The 12,270-nt window shown below is 33.8% G+C and overlaps 1 protein-coding gene across 2 annotated transcripts; it reads right to left on the bottom strand.

Moving 5' to 3' along the window:
• Window positions 1–3,468: 3,468 nt before the first annotated feature.
• LOC104893186 (putative inactive cadmium/zinc-transporting ATPase HMA3) lies at window positions 3,469–10,735 on the bottom strand. Of its 2 annotated transcripts, XM_010679281.4 has the most exons (10): window positions 10,381–10,735; window positions 9,897–10,074; window positions 7,538–7,795; window positions 7,040–7,137; window positions 6,668–6,923; window positions 6,251–6,388; window positions 5,825–6,152; window positions 5,536–5,729; window positions 5,241–5,443; window positions 3,469–4,483 (listed from the first exon to the last, which is right to left on the bottom strand). In XM_010679281.4, exons 1-10 carry the CDS (start codon window positions 10,459–10,461, stop codon window positions 3,719–3,721), a joined length of 2,499 nt encoding a protein of 832 aa, XP_010677583.1. In that variant the 5' UTR covers window positions 10,462–10,735; the 3' UTR covers window positions 3,469–3,718. The 2 variants fall into 2 exon arrangements, with proteins under 2 accessions (XP_010677583.1, XP_048498932.1); XM_048642975.2 differs by lacking the exon at window positions 9,897–10,074 and having other exon boundaries at window positions 10,381–10,734.
• Between the last annotated feature and the right edge of the window lie 1,535 nt (window positions 10,736–12,270).

The raw sequence follows: 12,270 nt of genomic DNA on the forward strand, positions 1-12,270 counted from the left end.
TCTTTTTGCATGTGTGCGTCTAAATGAATGGCTAATATTCTTGGATTGCGGTTTTTGAGAGTTGAATGCTTTATTTGCTTATACTAACCAACTTAATTCTTACAAGTTTGATGGTGTGATGTGTTTAGTGAATAATATTCATGCTCGAGCTAAGAGAATACTTGATTGAAGATTAAAGCGGAGAATTAATCAAGATCGAAGTAAAGATGTTCGAGAAATGAAGAATCAAGCATGGAATGAAGATTAGAATACATTAGGGTATTTATTAATCTTCTTGTTAAGGTTGAGTAAATGCTTTATTAAGTTCGTGGTGAATTCTCAAAGGAACTTGGTTCTGTTCCCATGAAAGGAACAGACCTGGCACTATAGGAACAAGGCTTAGGAACAAGACTTAATAATTAGGGAACAAGACTTAAAACTAATTTAGGAACTTCTAAGTGACTAATATTGTGCGCCTAAGATAATTGTGTGCCCAATATAGTTGTTAGAGTTTTTAGGGATAATTTGACTAAGATCCATAATTTTAGGAAGTTAGTTTAAGTTTGTTAGGAAAAGATTTTAAATAGATTTTCTGATTTTAAAAAATGATTTTCAAATATTATCTTTTTAAAATATATATATTTATCTTTTATATTTTATTTAAAAGATTTAGTTTTCGAAAATATATTATTTCCGGTTTTCAAAATGTTTCGGATTTTTGAAATACAAAAACTGTTTTCCGGTTTTATAAAAGATTTTGAAAAAGATATTTTTCCTAAAAACTAGCTAAAGTATTTTATTTATTTATTTCCTAAATTCTAGATTACACGCCTAAAGATTTACTGCTACATGTTTATGTAGTTAGTGGATTTAGTGGCTTAAGTTAATATCCTCCAAGTATTTAATTAAATTAAATAAGATTAATTATTCTCAAGTTTGCAAAACCACGTAATATGTTACTGCTTCTATGAATGAAGTAGTGGATTAGTGGATGCTTTACATGACATGGAATAATTAATTTAATTTAATTAATTAATTAAACATCATGGAGAACATGTGATAATGGTCTAAGTTAGTGGAAATCATGTCTTGTCTTAATTGTCTATAAATAGGCGCCTAATTCATTTGAGAAAATTGTGTCTGACTTAGTTAATTTGTCCTAAGTTATCTAAAGTGTCAGTGCCTTTCCTTAAGAGAATTCATACTTACATTAATCGAGTTTTTATTACTCTTCCATTGTTTTACAAAGTGTATTTTTGAGAAAAAGGGTTTGAGTGAACTCTTGTAAGTGTGAGAAAGCTTTGAGTGAAGCAAGAGAAAGAGAAAGAGAAGAGAAGAGAAGGAACTTCGAGTGAAGTTTGAGAGAAAACGTCAGTTGTTGGGAACTGTCGTTGGGAACTTGAGTTGAGTGACTTAAGTTGAGAATCGAGAGAAAAGTAATAGGTTGTAATCAGAGTTGTTTTGGCCTATTATAGTGGAAAGTTGTTTAAAATCCCTTGTGGTCGAGGTTGTTTCTTCCTACTAGGCCTAGGAAGTTTTTCCTCGTAAAATCTCTCGTGTTCCCATTGTTTGTTCCCAAGTTTACTTTTAATTCCGCAAAAAGTAGTACTTATTCTCTCACTATAATTCACCCCCCCCTCTTATAGTGCTCATATTATACAACAAATGCTTTGTCTATCGATTTAATCCTAGATCTTGAAATTGGAATCTGGTCTTTATCATTTTACCTCTTACAATATACATCCATCTATTTTATTTTCAGCGGATCCAAAAAAAAAATTATAACATTAATTGTTAGTTTAAAATTTATAAATAATAACTAAATAAAGTTTTTTTTATTGAACTAATTATTTATAATTTAATATTCAAATTATTAACTTTTCAGTTTTATTGAACGAATTGTGTTCACAATATAATGTTAAAGATGTGGAGTGAGCCTGGAGAAAAAATGAAGGATAATGTATAAAACTAGAATGAGTCTGAAGTGAGTCTGTATAACTAAAAAATAGTAAATAATTGATTGTGGCATAGTTTGAAGGTTGGAGTTGAGTTTGAGGGATAAACTCACCTTAATGACTTGAGCGTCCCAAACTCCATCCTGGATTCCGCCTTAGGATTTCAGATCATTTGCTGACATTTTTCGGGGACCATATATATCCAAGACTTGGTTGACTAGTGACCACTATCCTCTTCTCTATGTACTGCCTCAATTTCTTTTTAATAGTTACACCTACACTTTTTACACATGCCGATGCACTATTTTGGGTCTTTATATCTCCAAAATATTGTAATTGTTAAAAAAAAAACGATATTCTAAAAGTATATATCGAGACGAATCAAACAAGACCCCACATGACTATATTTCCTCTTTACCATAAATCACAAATGATAGTTAAAGGAAAATTTGTAAATCGTATTAAAAGTAATAAATGTAACTATTAAAAAGGAATGGAGATAATATAAGGTAAGGTAAGTTGCCAAGTAGGTATAACCCCTACTTAATTCTAAAGGACTGAAAGAGTAGCAATTCAAATGACAATCCGTCTTGCATGGACCCGATTCACACTAAAAATAGTGTGGACCAAGCCCAGGCACGTGACCGGTTAAGAAGCACTCACTTATACACTATATCAAAAATAGATACACTATATCAAAAATAGATACACTTTATCAAAAAAATAGATACACTATATGATACATAGGTACACTATATCAAAAATAGATACACTATATCATAACTACGTACAGTCGTATACTATATCATACAGAGGTACACTATAACTAGGTACACTATATCCTATAGGAATACTATATCATAACTAGGTACACTATATCCTATCGGAAAATATTTACTTAAACGCATTACAGAAACATACACTATATCAAAAATAGATACACTATATGAAAAATAGATATACTATATTATACATAGGTACACTATATCATTTTAACATACACTAATCATTTTAACATATACTATATCATTTTAACATATATTATATCATTTTTAACATACACTATATCATTTTATAATTAACATATACTATATCATTTTAACATACACTATATCATATCAATATACACTATCATATTAGTTTTTTTATTCAAATGATGGTTATATTTTTGGGATAAGATAGCATTACCATGAATATTAACATAATAATTTCCTTACAAAATCACAATCAAATACAATGCAATACTATTAAAATTATAATTATATAAGATGTAAGAATTTCATAGGCTAAACCTACGAGCTTTATATTCACATTTCGTTTAGTTAGTGGTCTTTTATAACTGTAATAGTACTAAATTTGAGTGTAAGGAGATTCTCATGTCAATATTAAATATAATGCTACCTTATTTCAAAAGGTCTATTTTCTTCCTAACATAGTACTATTATCATACATTACAACACCAAAGAAGATGGTGCTAAATAGTAATAAAATTTGTGAAGAAAAACCAAATGTTTTGAGACAAGTTCCATTACCATGGATATAAACATGAAATTTTGTTGCAAATATAACTAAAATTCAATACTATCATGGATATAAACATGAAATTTTGTTGCAAATATAACTAAATTCAATACTATTGCCACTATTTATCGCCCGACAAATGCGCGTCGTAAAGCATTACACTGTTCATGTAACCTAAAACATGACACTCCACTTAAAAATTATACAACTCTGATTTTCAACTGTCACGCCAGCTTGTGTGCTTACACAAAGTCAGCATCTAATTATGCAATCACCACATCAAGTGATGTAGTTCCTCCAAACTTTGAGCACGTACTGGAAGATCTGCATTTCCCAGTCCTACAATTTGAAACTCTCTTACAGCACCCAACATCAAACACACTTTTCCCACATGAAATTTCACAATCTTTTTTCTCCAATGACCCTTCTAACTTGGTACAACTGGATTTTTTAGCAGCACAACATCCTTTTGTTGGTTCCTCTGCCTTCTCAGTCCTTGATTGATTTGCATTTTTGCTAATTGAACTTTGACACTTGACTTCTTCCTTGCAAGTTTTTTCACAACAAGCCTTGTTTTGAACAGCTCTAGTACTTGTCTTGTATTCCTCAGTCCCTTGTAGAAGTAGCATGCTGTTTAATATTACAAGCAGACATGTTCCAACGTCTGTTACAACAGCAACTAAGAGCATTGAGTAGCCAGCAATGGCTAATGCAAGAACTATACCCTTTGTAAAAAATGATATGACCACATTCTCGATAATTTTCCTCGAGGCTTTCTTGGAAATTTGAATGGCTTGTGGGATTTTTCTGATGTCATTGGACATGAGAATTACATGTCCTGTCTCCATAGCTAGTGCAGAACCAGATATCCCCATCGATATCCCAATATCAGTTGTTGCTAAAGCGAGTGCATCATTTATTCCATCTCCGACCATTGCTACTACTCCATCATTTTTCAGTTCCTCAATGATTCTAGCTTTATCTTCTGGTAGAAGCTGTGCATGAACTATGTCGAGTGCTTCCTCTAGCTGAATACAATCAATTAATCACTGTCAATTGAAGATTTGGTGACTCGAAAGGTTCTAAAAGGTTACCTGTTTGTCTTTGCAAAATCAGATTTGGTTATCAAATAGTTCTTAAGTAATTAAAAGATGAAATTTTTACCCGATCACTTCATGCTTGAACGTAGTTCACAAGGTACCTTCAATGTTTCATCTATAAAGAGACCTCTGAACTTTAACACACATAATAGTTCTTTCATATGCTAACATGTTAGAATTTACCCCTTCTTTTGTCCATATATGATGGCCGGATTGGTAGTAGGCAGGTAGGTAGTGTGGCTAACTATTCTATTCTTGAATATTCAAATAAGAAAAATCTGAATAGCAACATATCTGTGAAAAATTGGAAAAGAACATAATAGAGCATTCAAGGGTAATTCTGCGAATTGGGTTGTAGTTTAGAGGTATCTTGTGAATTTTGAAACAACTCTTTTTATTATTATCTCAGAACAATTTGTTTCCGAAAAGTATACTAGATTTTGCATTGTCGAACAAAATCCCTGATATTTTCTATCACAAGAATGGGAACTGGCTGCTGGTTTTTTTGAAAGTATTTACTAGGATCAAATTCAGTATTGTTCATCGAGTCGAATCCTTGGATCCATATGAAGCCTGATACTATTTTGTAATCAAACATTAAACTAATTCAAATGAAGATCATAAAGGCAAACTTGTAATGTAAGAACATATAATGACTAGATTAAAGTTGTGTCCTCGTAAATACCTGATGTTGCACCTGTTGAGCTGCAATATGATTATCACCAGTTAGCATAACTGTCCTAATGCCTGATTTTTTTAGCTCCTTCATTGCTTCCATGGCCCCTGATCGACAGTTGTCAGAAAGACCAAAGGTTCCAACAAGAGTAGCTCCCATGTAAATGAATCCACTCGCTTTCTCTTCCATCTTATGCAATTCATTGGCATGAGCTGGAAAAAAAAATCGATAATGAACAAAAAAATTTGTAGTAATTTCGAGTTTCTATATAAAGAACACTATAGTGTGTTTACTTTTTCCTTACATCCTGCTCTCAAAGAGATTCTATAATTCCCAATGTAGATATGAGCACCCTCAATTTTCCCATATATCCCTTCTCCTGGATAGTTCTGAAATTCCTCCACCTCTTCAGGCATTGGTTCGATGGAAAACGAAGCAGCATAGTTGATAAGTGCAGCTGCCATTGGATGGCTTGATTTACTCTCAATGCTTGAAACCCTGACAATGTAGAAGTCTATCAGCAATGAAAGGCAAAAAGTGACTCAAGAAAATATGAATTTGTTAGTACTCCATGCTTTTGACCGAAAACTGACCAGAAGAGTAATGTCTCGATGCTAATTGTTTCATGTAGGGAGTGAAAGTGCGTGACAACAAATTCTCCCGTTGTGATAGTCCCAGTTTTATCAAAAGCAACAGTCTTTACTTTAGCAAGAAGTTCAAGGTAATCTCCACCTTTAAAGAGAAGCCCTGTAGTTGCAGCTTTTGAAAGTGCACAGAAAATTGTGACTGGTGTGGAAATGACTAATGCACAAGGGCATGCACTCACCAACACAACTAAGGCAAGATGGAACCAACGCGTTTTATCACCAATTTGTAGAGCAATAGGAATAACAGCAACACCGGCTGATATCAGAACTACGACTGCAAAAGATGCAGTAGGAAGTGATACAAAAAGGAGAAATAAAATTGGTTATACAGACACAAAGCACAGTTGATCTTAGATTTGATTTTTGACGTACCAGGAATATACCACTTTGCAACATTCTCAATGAATGTCTGGATTTTAGCTTTCCTACTCTGTGCCTCTTCTACAAGATTCACCATCCTGGCTACTAAGCAGTTTTCAGCTAACATAGTAGTTCTTACACTGATATAACCTGGAAATTTTTCACCATGAGATGCCTGAACTATATTCTCATCATTGACTTCATGACTATTGCAGATGTTAAGGGTTTTGTCTTGACACTTTAACAAAACAAGTTTCAGGAAAATTAGTTCAGTAAGAGCTAGCCAAGTTTAATTAAAAACAAGTTCAAATAAGTTTTGAAATGAGTTTTTTTTTTCAGGTGAAAACAATGCCTAAGCATCTTAAATTCTCACACTTAAAACACTTAAAACTGTGGACTCGATTATTACCAAACACATTGTTAACTAACCGTTTAAGTTGATTGTTCCAGCCCAAACAGTAGAGCCAAATTCTTTGATGCCAGGAAAAGATTCTCCAGTCAGTGCTTTCTCATCCACTTCACACTTTCCCTCCACGACGACTCCATCGATAGGAATAACTTCACCTGCTTTCACTGCGATAATGGTTCCTAGATTCACGCTTGTGACATCAACTTGTTTTCCAGTTTCAGCAAGTGTTGCTTTCAGAGGTGTCATACTTGTAAGAGATGACATGACAGACATAGCCTATATAATTGCAACCAGAACATTCTAGGAGTATATATTGAGTTTCTTAGGGAGTTAACAGCTGAAATCATATACAAGCTACTAATGAAATTTCGTATTAGGAAAAGAAACCATACCTTGTAACTCGCTCTTGATTCAAGCCACTGCGCTATATTATAAAGGAAGACAATTATTGCAGCATCTGTGTAATCTTGCAAAGCTAATGTTCCTCCAACTACAGGATGTCAAAAGGTACGAAGTTTTTGGTTAAAAATAAAATGTGATGCAACACATTTCAAGCTTATGTTAATTGAAACAAAGTTCTCAGTGATGACCTCCAAAGATGATTAGAGGAGCGCATCGTTAGAACTTGTTTTAATCAGTACAACAATAAGTCCCATTAGTTATTTAGAATACAAGCCTTTAGGGGAAACGAAAAGAGATCTACAAATGATATGATCTACAATAAGGTATTATATCATATGGTTCTGTAAATCATCAAGCATTGCTTGAGCAGGTAAGAAATAACCATTGCATCGGATGGTAAACGTATTTCAAGAAGTAAAACGATAAGATCTACAAAAGGAGAAGTACAAATGATATAATCTACATCAAGTGAAAATTGAGTTGATTACCTGCGACGAGAACTATGACATTGACATTCAACGTGAGGTTTCTGATAGATGCAATGCTTCTCCATATGATGTTTGGAACTCCAATGAAGACAACCACAACGGCTAACCATTGCATCGGATGGTAAACAAATTTCAAGAAAGACAACAGAAGCAATAGACCACAAGCTATATCCCACTTCCCTGGCCATTTTTTTGTGTAGTTACCTTCCCCTCGAGGTCGAACACTTGCTTCTAGCCGTGCTTTATTTAATGCTTGAACTGAAGCATACAACACCAGGAAAAACTTTAAGATCTAAAGAAAATCAGTGAATTATCACATTTCACAACAATGTGGCTAATTAAAGGAACTTGCTATAATTTTTAGGGTAATTTGTCAAGATAAAAAAAAAAAGCATCTTATAAATCCATGTTATAAATACAAACATATCTTCAAATTCTTTGGACTAAAACCAGCTCTTACAATAATTACTCCCTACGTTCCTTTTTGTGCTAAAGGACATAATGTCTCAATGGTAGAACCAAAACTTTGACCCTGAATTTCTACCAACGTTCAAGAAAAAACATAGTCATGTGGTTTGTTGTTAGATTTGTCTCAACATGAACATTTGAAAATTGATTTTTCATAATTTTTACTAATACGCAATTAAAGATATTGATGATCAATTTGTGCATTGGAAACAAAGAGAAACAATAAAGAACAGAAAGAAACAAAAGGGTATTATTACTAGCAGTATTATTATCAAAATAATACACTTTACTTCCTCCTCTAATATTGAGCTTGGGTATATATGAATGAACATTTGTCCTTTCGAAATCTAAACGAGTCTACCATCTAAATAGTGCGCACCATTGCATACGGCGTCGTTTCGCATTATAATACAATGAACAAACTAAGCAACAAGAAGATGAAAGTATAACAAAAGAACAACACACGAGACTCAATAAACATCTGAATCAGCAATGAACAACAAGAAAAAAGATGAACATAAGAGGAAATATCTGATGAACAACCACTCAACCTAATGAACAGACAGAGAAAACACAATGAACAAAGAAATATCTGCAATAAACAAACTAAAAAACATAAAGATAAATATCGACAAAGGAGAATCGTCGAGATTGATGTTCATTGGAGAACAGTTGATGTACATTAGTTTCACATGTTCATTGGAGAACAGTTGATGTACATTAGTTTCACGCGTTTTACGTTTTTCTGGCTGCGTTTTGGCCGTGTCTACCATTCTAATGTAGAGATGGGCAACAGTGCGGGTCAATCCAGCCAGCCCACCGAGTTCACTCATGGTACACCCGGGTGTACCGTGAGCATGGTACACCCAGGGGTATTTTTGTAATAAATTAGAACTTCAGGTGCTCATTTGACACCACATTTGCTCATATGGGCATTTTGCTCATTTACTCATTTGCTCATTTTGCTCATTTTGTAATAAAAGTGTTTGCTCATTTTCTTAAATGAGTAAAAATTTTTACTCATTTGCTCATTTGTTCATTTTGCTCATTTGCTCATTCGCTCATTTTGCTCATTTGAAGAAAATAGCCTTGGGTGTACCATGAGCATGGTACACCCCAGGTGTACTATAAATATTCTCCCAGCCCACCTCGTGGGCCGGGCCCGTAAAAAGTGCGGTCCAGCCAAGCTCGAATCTGTGAAATTGGTGGGTGGGCCGTGGGCCAGATTTTTTAGCTCAGCCCACTAATGCCCGCTACTAAAACCGTCCAGCCCGGACCACGAAATTGGTGCAGTCCGACCCATGAACCGGACCAGCCCAGTCCAAGTAAATATTGAACCAAATTGTGTATATTTTAATCAAATTGTATATATTTTAATCAAATTGCATACATTATAATTCAATCAAATTTAAAAATAATGAAATTATTCATTAATATTAATAATTGTATATATTTTAATTCATTTTAAATATTTTATGTAACAATTTGAAAAAAAAATTCTCATGTCGGTCCACCACACCACCGCTTCCCAAAACCGTGAAAACCTGCCACAGACCAGTGTGGGCCAATATTTTTCAGCCCGCCCAACCCATGAATTTCACTGTCCGGTCCTGGGCCATGAAATCTCAGTCGAGCCCGCTATAGCCCCCGGCCCGGCCCGCCCAACCCGCACCAGTGACCATCACTATTCTAATGGTAGAATGGTAGACACGAATTCACCATCTACCAATTGTTTGGAAACATAAATACTTTTCTAATATAAGTATTACTAGTAAATTCATTATCAATTGACCATAACAAAGTTTCAATATGCAATCGACTATTTGCAAAATTAATAATCAAATTCAACATTCTTTAGCCTTGCAAAGGAAGATATGACAAAAGAAATTACCAATTTGAGAAGTAGAAATGGTTTCAATATCATGCACAACCATCAAGGTCTTGGTTGGAACAACAACTGAAATCTCATGGACTCCTTTTAATGGCTTTAAAATTCCTTCAATAAGTGGAACTTCTGATGAGCAGCACAAACCCATTATTTCAAAGTAGCTCTTCTCCCATTTCACAACCTGTTGTAAATTTTCATAATTCCATCCAATTTTTTCATCAATTTAAAGTTGAGTCAAGAAACTGCTAATCTAATTTCTGGGTCCAAAAAAAAAATTAATCAAGTTACACATAAAAACACGTGTTTATAAATGTCAACTAGCTTATTTGATGAGATCTCATTATTAGGGTCTGTTTTTTTTACTTGTTAAAGGACTCCAGGAAACAGGAAAGAAAAAAATTATACTACAGAAAAGATTAAAATGGATCACCATGACATTTTGAGTAAAATTAGCAAGAAAAAAAGAAGAGAGAAATGGAAAGATTACATCTTGCAAGTTTGAAGTTCCATTGTTTTGATTGCTTGGATAGTTGGTGTGTATCAAAGGCTGCTCCAGATCAGTTGACATGATTATTTTCAGTACGTTGACTTTTTTTTGGCTGCAAAATAATTTGGAGAAACCCTCTTCTGTAATCTGCTGATTTGATCAATATGTTATATGTGGGATTTCTAGATTCGTGGTCCTTCCAACATAAAAACTCTCCCACATCATTTGCTGAGTTGACTTGGATATTTTACATTATCTGTTCTTTCATTCTTTATAAAATTAATTGATTCTCTACTTTGGAAAATAAATCATCCTAACTCAGTAGATATGGGTCGTCTAGATTGCGTGGGATAGGCAAACAGGTTGGGTTTGTGTTGGATTCGATAATAAATTAAATAGTTTCGTTAATTTTTTTGGACCCAAAATTTATCCATTTAGTAATCGAATTGAAAACTTAATTTTAACCGATCTACTCATATGACCTATTAGGCATATTAAATAAATTATTCAATTAATTCAAATTAATTAGAAAAAACTAATTAAAACTAAGATAATATTCGAGTAATCCTTAGGATTGCCAACCCTTTGAAGGGAGAAGTGATGGGTTTTAAAATATATCGCAAGTGCACTGTGTCTGTTTAGCAGAAACTGGCAAATATGGGTCGATCCACAGGGAGAGGAGTTCTATAGATTTATCCTCAATTATCTAACTACTTCAAGAGAGGAAAATGATTAAAGAATTAATAAATAAACTAAAACACAAAAAGATGGAAGTTTATCAAATAATTAAAAACCTAGGGCAATCGATCGGTCCACCATGCTTATACCAATTTAATCACTACAATATAGTTTAACAATACTTGGATTGAGGTTCGAATAAACAGAGTATTTCGCTAATCCTTGATCAGGCATTAACAACTCTTAAATTAACAAATGCCAGTACGGTCGCTCAACATAATCAAATCTACCTATTGTAACAAGCCTCTAATGAATACGATCTTTCGATTCTAATTCTTATTAGCTAAACATAACTCATGATATTGCGCAATTACATGAATTAAACAAGCATAACAAATCAATAGGAATTATTCTATTTCAATCCAAATAACAAAGAACTTTAAACCACAATCAAAAAGGTATAAACATAGTTTTCCTCTCTAAGCCCTAGAAAAAGTCTACGCACTCATGATAATAATAAACTCAATAAACATAATCAAAGTAAAGGAATTCATTAAATTAAACAAAGTAAAGAGGAATACCGAATGATTGAGGAACAATGAAAACGAAATAATCAACGATCTCTATAATCTTCAAAAGTAAAAGTTCATACAAAGCTAGAGAGAGAATAACTAAGTGTTTAGCCATAAAAACGTAGAAAAAAAAATCGTCTAATCGAAAATACTAAAAACCTATTTATACTTTTTACAAAACCGGCTAAAAAGGGAAAAAATAACCGTTCCGGAAAACGGTCCGATTGGGCAACGGTGATTCAACTTCTACGACAAAAAGGAAAATCCGCCCGGTCGGGCGCGCAAGCGATTTTGGCTCCTTTCTCGCCCGGTTGACCGGGCTAACATGCCTTGCATTTTGGTGAAAATTTCATTTCGCCCGGTCGGGTAAAACCGCCCGGTCGACCGGGCCGAAAAACTGTAATTTTGTGTCAACTTGTGAAGGCTGTATCTCTCAAACCAGAAGTCTGATTGGGTCGTGTGACCTATCATTAGAAAGTTATTGAAGTATAGTTTCCAATCCAACTGGAATTTTTTGATTATAAATTTTGTATCAAAAGTTATGATCAAAATAGTGAATAGGTGTCAGTTTTGGCGCTTCTTTCACTAACTATTTGCTTCATTCTAACTGAAAATTGTCCCGAACAGATGCACTGTGATC

Source organism: Beta vulgaris, chromosome 1 (genome assembly GCF_026745355.1).
Source record: "Beta vulgaris subsp. vulgaris cultivar EL10 chromosome 1, EL10.2, whole genome shotgun sequence".
Classification (NCBI taxonomy): Eukaryota; Viridiplantae; Streptophyta; class Magnoliopsida; order Caryophyllales; family Amaranthaceae; genus Beta; species Beta vulgaris.